The 22086-nt window shown below is 37.1% G+C and overlaps 1 protein-coding gene across 7 annotated transcripts in view; it reads left to right on the forward strand.

Moving 5' to 3' along the window:
- HNRNPC (heterogeneous nuclear ribonucleoprotein C) overlaps positions 1-18927 on the forward strand; it is a 31217-nt gene extending 12290 nt beyond the window's left edge. For 6 of the 7 annotated variants that reach the window (XM_075531867.1, XM_075531870.1, XM_075531868.1 and 3 more), the window contains 7 exons: positions 3710-3982; positions 7515-7629; positions 8241-8288; positions 16848-17008; positions 17951-18064; positions 18291-18451; positions 18553-18927. In XM_075531867.1, coding sequence (XP_075387982.1) covers positions 3742-3982; positions 7515-7629; positions 8241-8288; positions 16848-17008; positions 17951-18064; positions 18291-18451; positions 18553-18636 — 924 coding nt within the window. In that variant the 5' untranslated portion in view covers positions 3710-3741 and the 3' untranslated portion in view covers positions 18637-18927. The remainder of the gene's footprint in view (positions 1-3709; positions 3983-7514; positions 7630-8240; positions 8289-16847; positions 17009-17950; positions 18065-18290; positions 18452-18552) is intronic. The other variant, XM_075531873.1, reaches the window with a different exon arrangement.
- Positions 18928-22086: the final 3159 nt, after the last annotated feature.

Here is a 22086-nt window from a genome sequence, read left to right on the forward strand (position 1 = left end):
CGATTTTGGGGCTTAACAGGTGGTGAACCCAATATAGGCAGAAATAATAGCATATGGTTAGCATCCATCTTCTGATACCATCTATCTTTGAATTACCATTGAAAAGAATATTTGACAGATTAAGTTGTATTTGTCATAAGGTACCATTTTCAAATATAAAATTTCCTGAATATGGAACATTTTGAACAAAGAAAACATGTTTAAATGGTTGTGTTGCTTCTGAATGAGCATTGTTAAAGAGACTAGCAAAGGAACGAAGTCCTAAAGAATTGAGAGTTAGTTTTAATATCTAAATTGAGTATCTCTTGGTTATGAGTACCCAGACTTGGAGGCAATTACAAATTCAGAGGTCCCATTATTGGTGAGTGGTCAAATATGTTGTGCATGTGGTAAGGAATTTTGGTGATAAATGAGAACTAGGTGATTTAGTTTTGTTTAATGTTGAAGTTGTGGGAATGTATATTTTTAGACCTTGGTGTTTTTTGTTGTTTTTTTTTAGTTTGCTACAATACTCAATACTTAACAGGGGGGAAGTATTTAATGAAGCAAACGTGAAAATAATGAACCCTTTCCAGGAAACTCCTTACAATGGGTTGTTAGGACTGGGAAAGCACACAGTTGAAAGGTGTACCTTATTAGAAGCAGTCTTCGTGTAGGCTATGCTGTTTACAACCCTGCCAGTCAAAAGATTTGGTTGCTGTGCAACGTCCATGCTGGCCTTATTTTCCAGCAGAGCATTGACCTCAATTTTTTTTTTGCCCCACATAACATTAAAATTTGACAAATTGCGGCCCATTCCACATTTCCTGCACTGACAGGGAGGTAACCTGAAAAAATTGGCTCAAACCACTGCAGTTAAAAACACTAATGTACTGCTTGCTTTTCATAAGAATACTTGAAGAGAAAAAAAAGATTGTACCACCCAAATAACCCAGTAACAAGTTAAAATTAAATAACACCTATACTGTCCATAATAAAATCGCCAGTTAGAAAACATTTTCCTTCAATTCAGGATCCAACGAAGATTGACACATCACTTATATGTTGAAGAATATTTGTTACAGAACCCAGTTTAGTTATGGGGAACACTAGAAAGAGTTGGGAAATTTGAGTTTTGTTTTCATTGTATTTTAACATGTTTTGAAGCCTGCTCAGATGTCTCAAATTTGAACTGGATTGGTTTCCTCTGTATAAGTTGAAATGGTTTGTCAAGAAACTGCGTTACTGTGTTTCTTAGTGACATGGCCCTCATAAGAAGCACTGCAGTCTCTTCGTAATTGGAGAGATGCTGAAGCTACATTAAATAACCTATTCCTCACCCAACAAGCACTCGCCTAGTAGTGGTAGTATCCATTGATGGCGCCATCTATCCCATTGGTAAGAGCTTCAAATGTCAACCAGATAAATTCTTTAGAGATATTTGTAGGTTTTGGTTTTGATGTACAATCCATTTGCTTTATTTTTTTTCCTCTGAAAGATTAGTCTTTATTGTAAGGTGATCAGTGTTAATGAAAAATGACTTTTCTTACTAGGCTTTTGACAATTCCTACTTGGCAGTTTTTCCATCTCATATAGTTTCTACATTATTTTTTGCATTGAATAGTATTCATTGATTTGCCCTATTTCTCCTAGATTTGCCATATCTTAAGTATCTTAGTTTTTATTTCTCATATTTAGGATTTACTCGTGGTTTTTGAGCATTTTAATGTGATATGGGTTAAGACTTAAACAGAGCATATTAGTTAACCATTCAAAAATGTGTACACATTTGGTGTTGTGTCCCCTTAATGTGACAGTTAATGTTTCCATAAAGTTATCTCTATTAATCTTCAATCATTCTTAGATGATAGCACCCTTTGCACTAAAAGTTTGTTGCAACCATGGTGTTTAAGTTGGAAATGCTGAATCATTGAGATCCCACAATTAGTGTAATTTTATAGTTTTATTCCGGCCACACTTTCTTCATTTGTCCCGTTTGAGGACCTTCTCTTAGGTTATATTTATGTCCCCAGTCTGCCTTAGATTGCTCCATTCTTCTAAAAACTGTTAAATGGGCAGCATTTCCATAAACTTCAATTATTTGGGCAGATGCCTACTTCCATTGTGTTAGAAATAAAAGCCGCTACCCCAGCTATGGTTGAAAATCCATGTTTGTCTCTTGGGAGTCGTGTAACTGCACTTGTCTTTCCAAAAATAGGTCCAGTCAAAACATTGACTTCCAAGGGCATCTACTGGGCCAGTCAAATTTCAAAGCAGTTAGCTCAGAAGTCTGTATTCCAAAGGAGTCATCCGGTTAGCTTTTCTTGAAGGGCACAGAACAATTAGAGTTTATTGTGTAGAATTTAAAGAAAGTGCAAACTTCTTTGGTGAGGAAAAATCTAGGGAAATTGTGAGTAGTGATTTTTTTTGTTCATCATGACCAAGAAAATAGCTCATTCTTTGAGGGTAGCGGTTTTAAATGAGTATGAAGCATGGCTCCTGTTAACTGAGTGTTTTTTTCTAAGATCTGAATCAAAATGGGGTGAGTGGTGATAACAAAGGAATACAGAACAAAATGTTAAGTTTTCCTAGGATCTAGGCTTGGGAGTCATGGAAGGAGGGTGGACCCCTGAAACAATTGCCCTAAGATAGCTGTAAACCAAAGAAAAGTTTCACTTAACTAGGAAAACCATTGACCTTGCAAGTTGAGTAAAGTAGCATTTGACTGCTAACCAGGTGGGTGGGTCCTGCCCATCAGCCACATCTGGAGACCTGTTTCCATATAGATTAACACTCTTGGGAAACCCAAGGATCTTTCTACTCTGCCTTTAAGGGTCTTCTTTAGATCAAAGTGAGGATCCTTGGATTAATGGTGACTTTTTGTTAATGATGTGGAACAGTACAACCTGAACAACATGATCAGTTTAACTAAGTTGTAAATTTAGAAATTTCTCAAACTTCTCAGTGTATATTCTCAAAAACAAACAAAATTTAGCGGAAAATCAGGTGATTTTGGTTTTAGTCTTGAGAAAAATTGTATTCTCTTCCTTGATTCTACAGCTTCTCTTTTGATCTGTAGTGCTTCACTGGCGACTTTTATCATCATCACCATCCAATATTAATAAATGAACTGGCTAAAATCTATATCATCACATTAAAACAAAGTTAAATGCATGGCTCCTCTAGAAAAGATATTGATCCTATGGTATCTATAGCATATTACAAAGTAAATAATGGTATTTCCAGAGTAAGTGAATTGGTTGTATTTATTGCCTTTATTTGCATGTAAGTTTATACCCATGTTTGGTTAAAGAATAGGTTGGGACAAAATTTGGAATTTCGTGAACTAACTGCAAGAAAATGAAGCTAATGCCAATTATTGATGAGTGGCAAAGTATGGTGATAGAGCTCTGAGGGGCTTCTTACTTGCTTGACAAAGCAGGAGCCTTAGAGGATTGACTGTGCAGACGGGAGTATTCTGCAAGGATGATATTTTTCTCCCTGCAGAAATTGCTGTCTGAATACTAGTGAGAGAGAGTAGACAGCTGAAACATACGGATCCATTCAGAGTCTATCTGAATGGTAGTATGTGTGATCTTCACCAGTTGCTTCTAGCTGATTTGTACTCTAGGTAGTCCTTATAGTTTGGGAAAAAGAGTAGATAACATCATCAGAGATTTTGTTTTTTAGGGTATGTTCGTTCACCAAAACGGTTTTTTTTTCTTTGCAGTTTTTCAGCTGTGACCAACCTTGTCAAACACCATGGCCAGCAATGTTACCAACAAAACGGACCCTCGCTCCATGAACTCCCGTGTATTTATTGGAAATCTCAACACTCTTGTGGTCAAGAAGTCTGATGTAGAGGCGATCTTCTCGAAGTATGGCAAAATCGTGGGCTGCTCTGTTCATAAAGGCTTTGCCTTTGTTCAGTATGTTAACGAGAGAAATGCCCGAGCTGCTGTAGCAGGAGAGGATGGCAGAATGATTGCTGGCCAGGTTTTAGGTAAGATCTGGATTGAAATAGAAATTTCCCTGTTGATATTCCTATATCTACTTAGTTAATAATCAGAGAAGTCCTATTATCGTTACTACATTACCCTAATAAAAATGTTGGTGGCAAAATGGCTGTGTTCCGTTGCTAACCAGGTTAGTAGCTACTTAGTGGCTCAGGAGAAGAGCCTGTCAAGTGCATTTTTGTTAAGATTGTATCCACAAAAACCCAGGTTTAGAGTGATTTTACTCTGTTGGATGGGGTTGGTATTCATTGAATTTCACAGGTTTGTACATACACGCAGGAATAATTCATACATTAACATGTATTCGTAAGACTTAGAACATGGGTTTGCTGTGTGATTGTAGAGATTTAGCTTCATAAATAATTTACTAATTGCACGTATGCTTCTAGTATTTACTATCCAGAATCAGTCCTTTGCAATTCGTATTTTATATGTCCATTCACTTATTTGTATATTAGGAGAAAATGAAGTGTTTGGAATACAGATCCATTTCTTTTTGCTTTTTAATGGATTAAAAATAGCACAGATGGCTTGTGTACGCAGCCATAGGAGAAGGAGACACCCTAGTGCTGATAATACCTTGTATTTGTCCATTTAATATTGTTTTCCAGGTTTATATTTAGCGATTCCTAATTAGGTGGAACTTTCTAACGTTTTGGTGTAATTCAGTGACACTCACTTTCTGAAATGCATAATGTATAACAAATTTGAAGTCCAATGTATACTTCTATCTGCTGCCTGTATTTTTTCTTGTTCTTAAGTTGGTATTTCTCTTTAATAGAAATAAAGATTTCAGTAATTCGTGATTTTAATAAATGCAGTTCACAATGTGTTTTAACAAGTTTTAAATTTTAAATTTATTTTTAAATTTTTTTAAAGATCATTTTAGTGGGGACTCTTAAAGCTTTTATAACAATCCATATGTCAATTGTATCGAGCATATTGGTACATAGGTTGTCATCATTGTTTTCTAATTGAGCCCTTGGTATTAGCTCTTTTTAGCCCCTCCCCTTCCCACTCTTGTAATCCCTTGATAAATTTTAAATTATTTTCATATTTTAATATTTGCTCGTACAACTCTTATAGTCCATCCATCCATTGTGTGAAGTGCATTTGAACATTTGTTGCCATCATTTTGAAAACATTTTCTTTCTACTTGAGCCCTTGTTATCAGCTCATTTTTTTCCCCCTCCCTTCCCACCCCTGGTCCCTCATGAACGCTTGATAATTTATAAATTAATATTTTGTCGTGTCTTACACTGTTTGATGTCTCCCTTCACCCACTTTTCTGTTGTCCTTCCCCCTGAGAGAGTTACATATAGATCCTTGTGATTGGTTCCCTCTTTCTGCCCCAACTTCCCCTTATCCTTTTGGTATCGCTACTTTTAGGTCTTGAGGGGTTTATCTGTCCTGGTTTCCAGTTTGTATCTGTATCAGTGTATATCCTCTAGTCTAGCTGTATTTCTCAGGTGGAATAATTTATGAATAAACCATCTCCACCTACTTTTCTGTTGTCTGTCCCCTTGGAATGGGGTTATATTTAGATCATTATGATTGGTTCCCCCTCCCCCCACAGAGATTTTTTTTTTCATATTCCCAGTCTTTAGCATCAATAATGAACTAATATTTTTAGTAGGAAATAGAGGAAAGAACTAGGAGGCAAAAGACATTTGTAGAGGTATAAAGAATAGGGTGTACATATGTAAATATATATACAACGATAGGGATATATATTTGTATGTTAAGTGTTAAAGTAACAAATGGACATTGGGCTTCTACTCAATGCAAGAACACTTTGTTCTAATACCTGTGATGCTCACCTTTCTGACATGATCATTGAAGAAAAAGCAAGGTGCATAAGCAAAGGTGGTGGTGAAAGCTTATGGGACACACCTATTAAAAGAGAATGTATCGGGTTTTAAAGGCTTGAAGGTAAAACAAGCAGCCATCTAGCTAGGAAGCAGCAAAGCCCACATGAAGAAGCACATCAACCTGTGTGATCATGAGGTGTCAGCAGCATCAAGTATCAGGCATTAGAAAACCCAAAGCAATCATAATGATGCGAATGATGAATGAGGGGGGCCACAGTGTGGACTCCGTACTCTGTAGACTCAGAGGATCACAAGGAAGGGACGAGCCAGCCAAGGAGTAGTATAGCACTGAGGAAACATACAACATTCCCTCCTCCCCACTATCATGAACCTAGTTCTACCTTACAAATCAACTAGACCAGATATGTATACTGTTAACAAATGAGCTATCAACACACCCAATCCAGAACAGAAAATTTGTTGAGTGGGGGAAGGAGAGGGAAAAAGGAGTTGATATCAGGAACTCTAACAAAAATATGAGTATAGAGAAATAAAATGCTTTGAAAATGATGGCGGCAAAATATGTACAAATGTGCTTGACACAATGGATGAATGTATGGATTATAGTAAGATGTAAGAGCCCCCAGTAAAAGTATTTAATTAAAAAAGAAAGAAAGCACATGTTTAGGAAATGATGGTAACATGTACAAATATGCTTGATATAATTGATACATGGATTGTTAGAGCTGTAAGAGTCCCCAATAAAATATTTATTTTTACTAGTAAAATATATATAATAAGGTGGACCTTTTATGCAACTTTTAAATACATAATTTGGTGTCATTAGTTAGGTTTTGCAACCAATACAAATATTTTTGTTGCTCATCATTTGAAAGAAAATAATATTACTCATTCCTCAGTCCCTGTAGCCACTAATCTATCTCTGCATTTATCAGTGATCAATGTCATATAATTAGAATCATGTAGCTATTCTTTTTTGTCTATTCAACGCTTAGCCATGTTAAAGATATATCAAAATTTTATCTTTGTATTTACTGCATTTTGCTGATTTCATCTACCTTTTTAGTATTGTTAATGCTACAATGAACACAGGTATATAAGTGTGTTTTTAAGTGTGGAGTATGTAACTAGGAATGGAATTGCAAAGTTACAGAGAAATCCTTATGTCTTCATTGTTTGAGGAAGCTGGCAAACCGTTTTCCACAAACTTAGTGGTTTTTCTACATCTTCACTGCTAATATCCATACCAGTGATTGTGAAATAAGAGCTCTTTGTGGAGTTGTATTTTGGTAATGTGTGTACATGTGTACCTATATTAGATAGATACCATATATTTCTACAGTTCTGTATTATTGATAATTTAGTCCTTTGTGTAAATGTTTTTACTTTTTAGTCTACATTTTCTTAATTGCTTTCCAAATAATTTCTAGATCATAAAATATTGTCTTTGGCCAGTAGGTTAACCTGTTTAACTGATAGTGATTTCTAAAATTTTCTTTTCCCCTTTAGTGGGAAATAGTTAGAAATTGCTTTTGACATTTAAATACTCCTCCTGTCCAGTATTAGTGGTCAAAATAGGAAGCGGCCCATTTTTTAATTGTATTTTTGGTGGGAATTTACAGAGTAAATTAGATTTTCATTTAATGTGAAGATTGCCATTAAATTTTTATTTTTATTGTTTTTTCAGATATTAATCTGGCTGCAGAGCCAAAAGTGAACCGAGGAAAAGCAGGTGTGAAACGATCTGCAGCGGAGATGTACGGGTCAGTACCAGAACACCCTTCTCCGTCCCCTCTACTCAGGTCCGGAACTTTATTATTTATAACTGCATTGTGTCCATCAGTGGGCATCTTCTCTATTTGTTTTCTGGATGTGGGGAGGGTTATATATAGATCCTGTTTTATCTTTGTAAAAGTAATGTTTCATTAATTTTGTCTTAATATGCCTCCTTCTCACCCATTTACCGGAGAGTTACTAGAATTCTCTGAGATTTTTGCTATTAAAGCTTGGTTTGGTAAAGTGTAAATTGAAATCTTTTAAGAGTGTTTAACTTAATCTGAGGAGTAAGTAAAAAGTGCCAGGAGATGGTATAATAATGTTTTGTTGATATATTTTTCAGTGTTCTCAGTCTTTTAGTAGTTATGTTAGAGATTTGTTGAAATTTTAGCTAATGTTTATGTGAATTAATTTAGTTATCGCATGTCCAGTGGCCTAAGGTGACGGACAGACAGTCCTATTGAAAGAATTTGGGACTTAGTCATTTATTGTGTATGTGTTTGGGTGATACTCCATGCTAATCCTGGTGTTATCTGTTTGTGTTTTGGCATCGTTTTTATTTGTTTTTTTTCCCCATCTGCTGTTTTGATTTTATGTCAACTTCAAAATTAATCCTCTTTGGTATTTACTATTTCAGCTCTTCTTTTGATTTGGACTATGACTTTCAACGGGATTATTATGACAGGTATGTTAAACCAATTTTAACATACTTTCTCTGTTTTTGTAAAGCTATGTAAGAATTAAAGCTTTCCAGTTCTCTGCTGCATAGCAATGACATTTTCATTTTTCTAGTAATGAAGAATACATGATTTTAATCAAAAGTTGTTCCCTGTTTTATCAAGACACTACCACCCGGTCAATAGAAGTAGACTAAATTGGATGGCAATTCTTTTTATTTCATAGAGTTCCTACAATTCTCTTCGAGGGGGGAGAGACCCCATGCCCATCTGGCAATGGAAAACTTACACAAACTTTACAGCCACAGTGGGACATTGTCGTATCACCCACAGTGGGAAATACAAATTAATGCAAACATTAATAAGGGCATGCATGGTTGTAATTTCTACAGTGTACAGCTTTCAGTTTTTATACCCAAGAGAAGCCATTTTTGTTTAGGTTCAATAAGTGAGGACAGTATGGCTTACATAATTGTGCGACTAGAACTCAGCATTTCTGTGTCCTCTTCATTATTGCTCTATTATGTATTTGACATTTGGCTTGAGGAATATTTCATGGTTACTTATCACGTCTTGTTTTTCTATTTTTAAAGAATCTAGTCTGTCACGATGAATTTGGAAATAGAAAAAGACTCTAAAAGATGTTCCATTAGACATTGTATATCTTTTTTTGGCCAAAAACTAATATATATTAAATTGAATATAGTGCACAGCATAATCAATAAGCAATATAATCAATTGGTACATGGATTTACATATATGATATTTGAAAAATTTATCATTGAAGCTTGGAATGATGTATTTTAAAACAATAAAATTATATTGCTATTCTGATAAGTAGTCCTCATTAAGTGAAAATTTGTTCTCTCTGACTTGCCACTTTTTGAATTACGTCTAACACCCCGGCAGGGATAGTGGCTTGGCTTTGGAATGCAAAACTCATGTTCACATAATTTTAAATGATCCATTTCTGGTCACTTTGGTGATTGCACTTTGGGTCATTAAGCGTGTATGTCTCTGAAAGCTCATGGTTTCTTGTTTCTCTGGTTTTTATTCGGTGTGGTTTGTTTTTAATTGTAGCAGGGGGTTTCTGTAGTTTATTATAGGTAGTCCTACTTTTTCCTTAGTTGGATTCATCATCCATGAAAATATTCTGAAGTTATTTATTCGTTATGGTTGCAGAACCAGGTACTGATCACGTTTGAGCTATCATACTAGTTTGTTATTACTCATGACTTATTTCCCATGTTCTCAATTTTTCTTTAAGGATTACAGGCTGTCCATTAACTAGATCATTCCTTTGCTATGTAATCATTTGTATAGCATAAAACTCCATTATATGAAAGTATATGACTAGATGTTAATAAACTTTAAAACTTCTGACAGCCATTAAATAACAATATATTATGAAATATGTACATTGTCTCATAGGAAGATGAATTATTTTGCCCATAGATTTGCAGCTCCCCCGTATTAAAAATTAAAGTGCAGTGCTTGCTGTCTTTCAACTTACACTTGAAATTATTATAATAGATTGTCGAGCAAATAAGGTGTACCTCTAATAGGCATTCCGAGTATTGAAGGTCCTGGAGGAATAGCCGGTTTTCGTTATTATGTACTTAGGGGTTGGTTATAGGAAGATGTCTACTTAAAAAGAAGATTGCTTCTAAAATGCCAGGAATGATGCAACAAATTAAGAGGGTGTATCCTGTTAGCTACACACAGCCTCTGGGGAGAGATGAGAAATTGGAGATCGTGATGTTGGAATCCCACTGTAAATTTTGTAATGTAGAGAAGGTAGTGAGGATTTAATGGTGTGCCAAGATTGTGCCTCTTATGGCTAATTGTGATAGATTTGTGCTGCTAAGTGTCACAAGCATGATGGCAGCTTGAATAGTTTGGTGAGCTATGGACTGACTGTATAGGGAGGGAACAGACAGCTTTGTTAATCTAGTCCTTTTCCAGGAATGAATCCTGGTACACAGTGGAGAAAGGTTGAGCTGCAATGCATTAGTGAGAGTCCATTGAAGTGCAATACAAAAAAGGCAAAACCATTGTATTTCTTAAACTGAATTATCTCATTAGAGTTAGAGGTGCCACCATGTTACTCCCTCCTGTTTTTCATTTTTATGATATTCTTAAACAGAACTGAACACTAACAATGGTTTTCATATACAAGAATAGGTGGGAGATGAGGGCATTTTCAAGGAGTCAATCTTAGTAAACAAGAGGGACCTGCCCGAGACATGATAAACTGAAGACAGGTGGGCTCTTTATAAGTAGGAGAATATACCTAGAGGTGAATTTTATGTTTGCCCAGGTCACCTCTACTGTGTAAACCTGACATGGTGCTAATAAGTATTTAGGAATATATATATATTTTAGTAAGACCATTTTATCCTGAGTGTTAGAAACACTTAACTGAAAGGTGGTTTGACGCACGTTGGAATATGAACAGGCCTGGTGACGTCTGAAGGTCACAGCTTTTGGAGTTAGTTGTACTCTGCATGGTGGGGCAGGGGTGAGGCATGAGTCAGACGGAACGTCTAGTGGCTAATATCCAAATTGTACTGACTGAAGAGACTAGTCTTGTAGCAGGAATTTTAAACCCAGACTCTATAAACAAAGCTGATGAATAAAGATAAAATCTACAAAACTAACATCTTATAGGGACAGGAAATATAAACCCTCATTATCTTTTGGTAAATAGGATTCTAACATAGGGATCCTACATGGGATAAATCTTTAAAAGGAGCACACAGCTTACCCCTTTCCCTGGTGCATTGGAACTTGGGTTAGCAACTGATGATGTGCTGTTGCAAGTGTTTTATTTTTTCTTTATATTGTCTCTTTTTTTTAAAACAATTTATTAGGGGCTCATACAACTCTTATCACAGTCCATACATATACATACATCAATTGTATAAAGCACATCTGTACATTCTTTGCCCTAATCATTTTTTTTCTTTTTTTACATTTTATTAGGGACTCATACAACTCTTATCACAGTCCATATATATACATACATCAATTGTATAAAGCACATCCATACATTCCCTGCCCCAATCATTCTCAAAGCATTTGCTCTCCACTTAAGTCCTTTGCATCAGGTCCTCTTTTTTTCCCCCTCCCTCCCCGGCAAGTGTTCTTAAGAACAGTTACTGTGGTAAGAGTTGTATGAGCTCCTAATAAAAAAAATAAAACAACAGTTACCATAGAAATAAAAAAATAGCATGACCTATTTTCCCTACTGTTTTAAATGTGATAGGAGATCCCTGCGTCACAAAATACTGGCAGAAACACTCGTTTGTTTTTGTAGTTACAGACGTGTAGATCTAGAAATCCCAAATAATTATGTCCATTATATGCACAAACTTGATTTTTATGTTGAAATAGACAGTGGATTACCTTATTTTAAAAATCCTCTTAAATTTGGCTTAATTTTCTCATAAAATTTTCAGCCATTTGGTTTTCTAGCTAAGTAGGGTTAGGTTTTGATTTGTTTGTTTTTGTGATTTACTGTAGATGCCCATGCTGTCTGTTGTAAGAGTACAGATATCTTGTCTACTTGGAAGTGCTCAGGTGGCAGAGTGGTTATATGTTGTACTACCAACCCAACAGGAAACCAGCCCCTCCAAGGGAGGAAGACGGCTTTCTAGTCCCAGGAACTCACAGGGCCAGTTCTAGCATGTCAATAGAGTTGCTGTGAGTAAGCATCAACTCGATGGCAGTGCGTGAATACTGGACTATTTTCTCCCAGTGGTAACACTTGGCAAAACTAGTTTACTCATTTTGTGTGGGGGGTGCGTGCGCCCATACACACAACACACATCACCCTTATAGGTTCATATGTTTACTTGCAGTCGTAATACTGAATATTTAGCACCAGAGGGATTCTATCTCCTGTGAGACATTTTTATTATCACTATACTTCAGTTTTTCCATCTCCCTCCCGCCCCCACTCCCTGATTGTTTCTATTTCTAAAATTTGTCGTTTCAGAAGTGTTACCTTAATGAAGTCAAGAGTATATATCTCTTAGGATTTACTTTTTTCACACTATTTCCCAGGGACTCGTCCACATTTTAAGTGTATCATTTCATTATTGCTGGGAATTGTTCTATAGTATACATTCACCAAAGCTTACCTATTTGTATGTTGAAGAATAGCTTCTTGACTGTTTCAAGTTCTTAGCTGCTTTGAAAAATTATGAACAGATTTGTGTAAACATTGTATTCTCAATTGTGATACATGCCCAGGGTTGTATTTGGTGTGTGATAATTGAAGGTTTGTTAATGGTTTTAGCATTGCTGCCTCCCTGCTGATAAGTGCTACAGATATATAAGGATTTCCGTTTGTTCCTATAAAGAACCCTAGAGTGGTTCGTTCTGTCTCAACTGAAATGGAGTTGTTCTTTTTTTGTGTGTGCAGTTATTCTTAAAGACATTTTATTTTTCATTTCCCTATAGCTAAAAGTTGTCTAGATGTGGGTAGTGGATTATACATTACTGCCTTGGATAACTAAAGGTGTGGTTTTGTTTTATTGTATTGAATCACTGAGTGAGAACATTCTTGATTTCAGGGAGCTTTGGTTTGGTTTAAATGTGTTCTGTTTACCCGACATTTGTGCTACCTCTTCAGTATTCCATCTGTTCATGTTTTTTGCCCATTTTGTATATAGGTTTTTTTTTTTTAGTAATCCCTAATACAGTCTTATTTTTAGTAATCTCTATAATAGTCCTATGTTGAATATGGGATTTGCAAGTCTTTCCACCAACCCTTCTAATTTCTCCTTTTTTTATTAATGGGTTTTCTTGGAGTAAGGTAAGAATTATTTATTTTGAGTCAGGACTTCGTATATATTACCCCTGGCGGTGTGGTGCAGTGCTTACGTGCTGGACTGCAGTCCACATGGGAGAAAGATGTGGGTTTTCTAGTTCCATAAACAGTTACAGTCGAGAGCATTGGTGTTTAGATCAACAGATGGGGCCAGAACACAATAGGAGCCCGCTAAGATGAGGGGCAAATAACCCCGCAGACAGTTGGTGGTCATAGTAAATTTAAGCTTTTTAGTAGGCATGATATGAGATGGTAAATAGAGGGTTATTTAATCTGCTATTGGTGGTTAGACTGGGTGACTGAATGGAAAGCGATCCCTGGAGCACTGCAACTTCTGTAAAGGTTTGAGAGCAATGAGCTGCTAAAACTTAAAACGCCATAAAGAAATGGAAAGTCAGAAGCATAACATGGTAACTTCAGGAATATAAGTGGGGTTCAAAAAGTTTGTTGGGAAAAGTGGAACTAAAATGTAAAGTATCCACCAATTTTTTGAAGCCAAGATCCCTCATGTTCTTCAGAAAGTAGAGTGGTGAAACCAGATCAAATGTAGTTTAAGTAATTGAAAGAATTAGTAATGTACTTTTCATTTAGCAACGTGGAAATTAATGGTGCAGATTAATATGGGAGAAATGTGAGAAAAACCTACAAAGACCGTGACGACTGCTTGTGACTCTAAGGGCAGTTTGAGTGGTGTTTATTAGTAGACATCTTTTCCCTATGTCTGAACCCAGGTGCCTTGGTAGGTAGGGTAGTGGATTAGGAGTTGGACTGCTAACTGCATGGTGTGAAGTACAAAACCCATTGAGGTAGTTCTGTTTAGTCCTTATGGGGCCTATGAATTCTACTCAACTTGATGGCTATGAGTTAGAAGTTGGGGGCAGACACTTTATGTGATGCCATTTACTGTTACATAACTTTGACAAGCTCTAACAGTCTAGGCCTTTTCGTACCCCCCAAAATGTCCTTGTGGTTAATCATTTCCCTAACACCTGGCTTCTGATAACCCATAAATCTGTTTTGTAGTGTGAGAAAGACTTAACAGCTTTTACTGATTTGATATAATGAGAATATATCATTAATAGGTTGTGTGATAGTTGATATCCCATACGTAATTAACACAATTAACCAAATAAAACCCATCATGGCAATTTAAGGTTTCATCTTTGGGAATTGGTAATATCTAAAGTGACATTTAAGGTTTGTATTGAAAACATTTTAGAAAGTCAAAGCCTTACCAATGAACCACCAGAGTTGCTGACCATAAGGTCAGCAGTAAACCTGCCACTATTCATAAGGAGAAAGATGTAGCTTTCTGCTCCTGTAAAGATTTGTAGCCTGTAGCAGCCATGGGGAGTTCTACACTGTCCTTTAGAGTTACCGAGCTAGAATTGAAGATACCGAGCTGGGTCTGTCTTTTACTGCAAAAGTTTTGCAAAAGCAAAAGTTCTAAGTAGGTTATAAAAATGGGTCATTTGGGACATATTTTCGTATTACAGCTTTATATTTGGATTGGCAACCTAAAATAAACATACTATGCTATAGTATTTAGCAGTTGAGTTTTTCTTAACATATATTTCTGAAGGATTTCTAATCACAACGTACAGTGAAAAATAAGTACTTTCAAAATACAGCTGCAGGGAAGTTTAAAGAGGAGAAAAAATAACCCAGAAATAATAGTTAATGAATGATCAACACTACCAGTTCGCCAAGACTATCATTCTTTTAGTACATGTGCCGCTGAAGCAAGAACAACTATGATTCTTGAATTGTTAAAATCCTAGTATTAGAAGAAGAAAAAATCCTAATATTTGTAGGTCTTAGAGACTGGTATTTTATACGTAACTCATGTAACCACCCTTATTTTCAGTACATAGGTTTTTTTCCCCAATTATTTGGGGGGGGGGGTCTCTTACAAATCTTACGAACATCCGCCACTCAATTGTATCAAGCACATTTGTACATATGTTGCCATCAACATTTCCAAAACATTTTCTATTTTGAGACCCTGCTTTCAGCTCCTCTGTTGTCCTCTCCTTCTCCTACCCTCCCACCTTCTGAATCCTTAATTATATTTTGTTATTTCATGTTTTACACTGTCATCTCCCTTCACCCACATTTATGTTATTTGCCCCTTTGTGTATGGGAAATGTCCAATTGGGTCTCCACTCCAACCCCCTTCATTCACATCAATATAATTGTTTTGGATCTTTTGATACCTGATCCCGTCCATACCTCATTGTCACACAGGTGGCTGCTTGTTTAAATTCAACCCTTGTTGCTTGAATTTCTCCAAACATTTACTGTCTACTTAAGCCCCTGGCATAAGTTTCTCATTTCTTCCCCCCTCATTTTAATTTTTTTAAAGATCATTTTTGGGGGCTCCTACAACAATCTATATAAATTGTACCAAGCATATTTGTACATATGTTGCCAGCATTATTTAACATTCACTTTCTCTATTCTATCAGTTGTTCTCCCCCCCCCCCCCCTTTAAAATTTTTTGTTTGGTTGATTTGAGGTTTGTTTTATTTTGTATGTGTACAATCCAGTACATTGGTTATTTTAATTTATGTACCACAGGCTCCTCAAGGATCTGGGCAGTTAGGCCACGGTGTGCTGCGGCTATTTTGTGATACTTTTTTAATGATGTGGCCAGGCCATCCTGTTTTGTCACAGTGCCGAATTTTGAAGCACATAATGGCCAAATTTTCCGGTGTGAAGGAATAGTCACATTATTACTGTCTTTTTTTTAAATCCTTTTATTGGGGGCTCCTACAACTCTTATCACAATCCATGCATCTGCCATTGTGTCGAGCACATTTGTACATTTGTTGCCATTATTACTGTTTTGATGTCAGTCCCAAGTTGAAAGTGTTTCCTCATTTCAGTTTAAAATTAACCACAAAGCAATGAGTGATTTAGTAACAAACATGCATGATTTACCCTTGGGCCCATGACTGCTTTCAAAAGCCAATGAGCAAGTTTATTAAAATGCAATGGAAACATTTTCGATTGAGATTTACAAGTTCGAACATATTAAAGTCCAACAAGATTGGAGCCATTTAACACCACAATTTTGTTCCTTAAAAACACCTATGAAGTTAGGTAAAAACCAGTTGTGATTTATCCGGGATGCCCTATGAAACTATGACCCTGAACATTGTAATCAAATCCCATGAAGATTGTACCTGAACATCTACTTTATGTTTTGGGTCATTGTCACTATGTCACAGATTTGTAGATTCACTTTTTTACAGGTATGCAATTTGTCGACATCCTCTTGGATGTGGTTCCCCCCCCCCCATCACTCAGTACTCCATTGTCTCTAATAATGTGCTTATTCTAGTAATCATATGCTTTTTTCGTGTGTCTGTTGGTAAAAAGATTTATAGATTTAAAATTAGGGCTCTCATGTAGGGCAATTAATCTTGTGTTCATGTGAATGGATTTACATAGAGAATAGTTAAATATTAACCCCTTTATGGGGAAGGTGTAATGGTTCTGCTAACAGGATCTTACAGTACAGAGAAACCTTTTATGTTGTGTTAATTTAAAGACCAACTATATTATTAGAAATATGTGCTTAAAGAAAAGTTAGGATATTTAAATTTTTCTTTCAAGAAGGGATAGTTTTGCTGGCTTTATTGAGAGATAAGACTGCTCTATCAGGCAATATATATTGCTGATGTAATGTTGGTTTGAAGGAATTGTTTAACTTTTCTCTTATCAGGATGTACAGCTACCCAGCAAGAGTTCCTCCTCCTCCTCCTATTGCTCGGGCTGTAGTGCCCTCAAAACGCCAGCGTGTATCAGGAAACACCTCACGAAGGGGCAAAAGTGGTTTCAATTCCAAGAGTGGACAGCGGGGATCTTCTTCCAAGTCAGGAAAATGTATGTATGATTGCTGCTTTCTGATTCTGATGTTGGTTACTCTTTTGAGCAATTATAAGACTTTAATGTATATGGTTTTGAGTGATCAGAATGGTGACAGAGGTTATAAGCAATTAAACCTTGTCTTGCATCCCTAATATCTTGACCATAGGAGGAAAACCATTCGGCCTTAGTGAATTTAGGCAGAGTTGAGGCATTGTTAAATTTCATTGTAGTGTGCCTGTATTTCAAATAGTAAATCATCTAGTGTTTGTGACCCAGGAGGGCTTCCCATTTCACTTTTTATATTGAGTTCCTTTTCCTGTGAAAATAGTCTATGTAGATGGGTCAAAGAGAGCAGAAAGTTCCTTTAACATAGAATTGGTCTTTTTACACGGGTGATAAAGGGACCTGCCTGGTGCTACAAAATACTTAGTGCTTTGAGTCCCATCCAAAAGTTTCTGTATGCGAATTCCACAGGGGTGCTGTGGAAGAAAGGACTGTTGGTCTTCTGAAAAGCTTTAGGGCATGCAACTACTTGGAACATTACCGTTCTCATTGTGGGTGGCTTTTTTTTTTTTTACATGTGTGGGGGTGTTTGGAACTAAAACTTTTCAGCTGCCCCATTTCCACTCCCAACTCATTTCTCTGGTTGCACTTCTCCACAGCCACAGGGATCTTGTGTTTGCTACTATAATCTAGTACCACGGTTCTCACTCAGCCTGTGGGTTGTGACCCTATGGAGGTTGAACGACCCTTTCACAGAGGTCGCCTGATTCGTAACAGTAGCAAAATTACAATTATGAAGTAGCAACGGAATTAATTTCATGGTTGGGGTCAGCACAACGTGAACTATATTAAAGGATCACGACATTAGGGAGATTGAGAGTCACTGATCTAGTAGAATACATTTCATGGGGAAGATAGTTTCACTTGATGCTAACCTAGGGTTTTCTATTAAAGTGAAAGGAGATGACCTTCAGACCATTAAAAAGGAGTTGACACAGATTAAACAAAAAGTGGATTCGCTACTGGAAAGCCTGGAAAAAATTGAAAAGGAACAGAGCAAACAAGGAGGTATTTTTTTTTTTCTGCTTGAAGGGGAGTGGAAAGTTGAGTTGGTTATCTAACATAGAAAAGAATATATGTTGGCATACTATAAAGCAATTTTATGTGATACTTTGGCAGTTTGAATTTGAAATGACATTTGTGTGGGAGGCTTTGAGTTTTGCGCTTCAGTTACATAACCATTAGTGGAGATTATCTATAGCCAGTGGACCTTACTTGCCCTTCTCTTCTCCAGTTGAGATGAAGAATGATAAGTCAGAAGAGGAGCAGAGCAGCAGCTCCCTGAAGAAAGATGAGACTAATGTGAAGATGGAGTCCGAGGGGGGTGCAGATGACTCTGCTGAGGAGGGGGACCTACTGGATGATGATGAGAATGAAGATCGGGGGGATGACCAGGTAAAAACCATGGGGAAGGAAAGGAAGAGGTGGTGGGGGGCAGGATTAAGGGACACATGGACTGCCTCTAACTCCATCCTATTTGTGTCTGTTTCTCACAGCTGGAGTTGATCAAGGATGATGAAAAAGAGGCTGAAGAAGGAGAGGATGACAGAGACAGCGCCAATGGCGAGGATGACTCTTAAGCACATAGTGATTGGGGTTTAGAAATCGTATCCCATTATTTCTTTACCGAGGCGCGTGTCTAAGATCAGATTTTTCCACCAGATCCTCTCCCCTAGTATTATCTTCGGCACATGTTCACTGTTCTCCCATCCTTGTCCTTCCTTGTCCATTAATTCACATTGCCCTGCGCCTAGTCCCACTTTTGCTTCTTTTGATGCTCCTAGTAGTTACATTAAGTCTTTCCTTGTAATTTTTTGCTTTTCATTTTGATACCTCTTTGACTTAACAATAAAAAGGATGTATGGTTTTTATCAACTGTCTCCAAAATAATCTCTTGTTATGCAGGGAGTACAGTTTTCTCCATATTCTGAGTTCAGTACTTGCTTCCCTAACTGCAAAGGCATTCGCGTCTAGTTGAGTAGCATATGAGAAGAGTTTTAAGTTTTAGGTGTGTGCCCCACATGAGAGTGCTGTGTGGGGCTGTTCAGCATAATGTAACAATGTATTTTTTGTGAATGAGAGTTGGCATGTCATGCATCCTCTAGAAAATAGTGTATTAGTCTTAAGATTTGTTTTCTAAAGTTGATAGATACTGTGGGTTATTTTTGTGAACGGCCTGATGTTTGGGACCTTTTTTTTTTTTTTTCTCAAAATAAATCTTATTAAACCAGGAATTTAGAGGACTCAAAAACCCCTGGTTTTTTTTTAATTGTTCACTTTGGATTACTTGTTTTACAGCTGTCCTCCACAAAATCATTAGCATGTGAACTAGATATATTTTGCTTGGACTTTCATCATTGTGTGTATGAACATAATACTACAAAATTCATTGGGAAGAGGATACTGCTTCAAGGAGACAAACTTTGGAGATTGTTTTTGCAAAATTTCTTTTAAATACTAGTTAGGAGCTCTAGTCTGCATTTCCATTGATGCTTTTGACACCTTTTTGTTCTTAAACATAAAAGGGGCTGTAACATACCAAAATCTTAGTACATTTGAACCAGCTGGAAATTGAAGTATTTTCATTTTGCCCTTTCGGTTACTTATATTTCTTATCTTCTGTACCCAGTACCCACTAGGTAACTAAGACCATAGTGGAAGGCTTTTAATTAATTTTATGTTTTATTAAAAATCCAAACCAACCCCACTGCCATGACGCTGATTCCAGCTCAGTGCTGGAGCTGTACGTCTTTATCGGAGTATGTAGCTCCATCTGCCTCCAATACCTTGTGACTTTGAACCCCTGGCCTTTTCAAATTTCAAAGACTATATTAATGACATCCATATAAAATTTTGTCCCTATATCCAAACTTAATTGGCTCTTAACCATACTTCTACAGATGGATTTATTAAACAGCTGCCAGCATTGTGATTGCTTATCAATGTTGAATGTCTTAATTTATGCTTTTTAGTTCCACTTACATAGAGCAGGAGAGCATACATAATTCACTTAATTTTAATGCACACAAATTCAAATTCCCAGGTTTCCTTCTGTTCCAGAGCATGCCACAAAGTTTTCTACATAATGTGTGTGTGATGAAGGATAAGTTCTGTTCTAAGCCAGGATTGGGAAGTAGAGAAGGTTGGGTGATAAAGAAGTTCCCTCAGAACCCCGAGGTTGAGTGTATTGTACGTATTTGGGCCTCTCTGGTTTAGAGTACTTTAAAGGCTTTCTCTCTTCACTGCTATTGAGTCACTCACTTCTGCCTCATAACCTTGCAGAGCAGGGTAGCACTGCCTGCCCCTCCTCATGAGCACCTGAGGAGTAGAAAGTCATAGCAGTTTGGAACCAGTTCATCTTGTGTTTAGAAGCTCCACTAGCAAGAGATTTGAAATCCTAAATGAAAGGAGCCATCCCTTAATATCCCCCCCTCCCCCCTCAAGCCAAAGCCTTGTTTCATTTAGCCCTTCAAAGTAATGTATATTTTAGCTGTAGTGGTTTTTGCTTCTGGTGAACATGGGACCACCAAATTAATGTTGAAGCCATTTAATTTACAAAGGGAACTAGGTATGATGTAATTAAGGCAAGCGAGTTAAATGGAGTCAAATGTAAACTCTGAAGAATAGCGCGGGTAAAATGCAACCAATCACTTCAGCTACATGGTGACCTTAACACAAAGACTATAAATAGCAACGTTCAAGAACAAGAGGGGGATCAAAATGAGGGCACAGGTGCCATCTTGCGAGCACTGTTGTATGACCCAGATACAGGATACAGGGTTCTTTGTGAAAGTTTGGGTATTGGTTTTGTATTTCATGAAATCGCTTTTAAAGATGTACTTTGTTCTAGGGATGAAGGGCTGGTCTGTGATGGCACTGACCACTTTTATTGTGGTGTACGGTCAGCAGAGAACCAGGCAGCATCATAGACTCAGGTCTGAGGGAAATGATTCCTAAGGCTAGTTGTGGCTTTTAATGTTCGGAAGGTTCATTTGCATGGGTTATCAAGCAGGCTTTGAGTTTTTGCCTCATTTAAAGCATGTAATTCATACACTTAGGGATAAAAAGTACATTTGCCTTGACATTAGAGGAATTTAAAAAGAAAAATAGCCTCATACTCAGCAAAGCAGCTAGCAACAATACTTTTATGCAGGGGTGTCAAACTGGTGGCCCCTGAGGTAATTTTTGTGACCTACTAATCTCTGAAATAAAATGAAAATAGAAGAAATTGTTATGAAGAAAATGGTGCTTAAGGGAGATGAAGGAATACCGTACACTCAATTCTCTCGCTACATATTCAGAGTATCGTGGGCCACAAAAAATTACTCAGGGGCTGTATGCAGCCCACGATCGGCCAGTTTGATGCCCCTGCTTTTAAGTATTGATGAGGACATTGATTTGAATGAAATGAGTTATAAATGGAGTTAACCAACTACGGATCTTATAAAGGAAAAGGACTTTTACCAGCATTTCTCACAAAGCATGAATGGTGTTCAGTCTAATCTGGACACTATCTTGGAGAATTTCTGTGTTTGGGAAAACTTTGGGATAAAATAAGTTAAAATGTGGCAGTGGTTTAAGCATTACAAATTTGAATTTCCATTCATCACATCTTAATGGCATAAAGTAAATTAAAGAGAAATCTATATTTGGTTACTCTTAGAACTTTTTATTTGGAAAGCAAGTGTGGTGTCCTGAGGATGTGAAATCAGTACCTATTTAGAGTTAATTTGGAAATTTCCACCCCATTTAGATTGCTATTGTCAGGTGCCTCATGGTGCGGTCAGGTAGAACAAAGTGACTAGTACTGCAGCAGCATCACCCCCATGCTCCAGTCTCCTGACAGATAGTGGACATTCTTCTCTTGTGAGACTCCTGGGCCTTCGGAGGCTTCCCCAGGCAAGTCTCTAGTTACTGATTGTGCTCCTTCTGTGGCAGTGTTTTTCTCTTGTGGCCCATAGGTTTTGTTGCATCCTTTCCAGAAACAACCTCCAGCTTTTGTTCAGGCTAGACTTTCTAACACCTGAGCG

The sequence above is a fragment of the Tenrec ecaudatus genome, chromosome 14 (genome assembly GCF_050624435.1).
Source record: "Tenrec ecaudatus isolate mTenEca1 chromosome 14, mTenEca1.hap1, whole genome shotgun sequence".
NCBI lineage: Eukaryota > Metazoa > Chordata > Mammalia > Afrosoricida > Tenrecidae > Tenrec > Tenrec ecaudatus.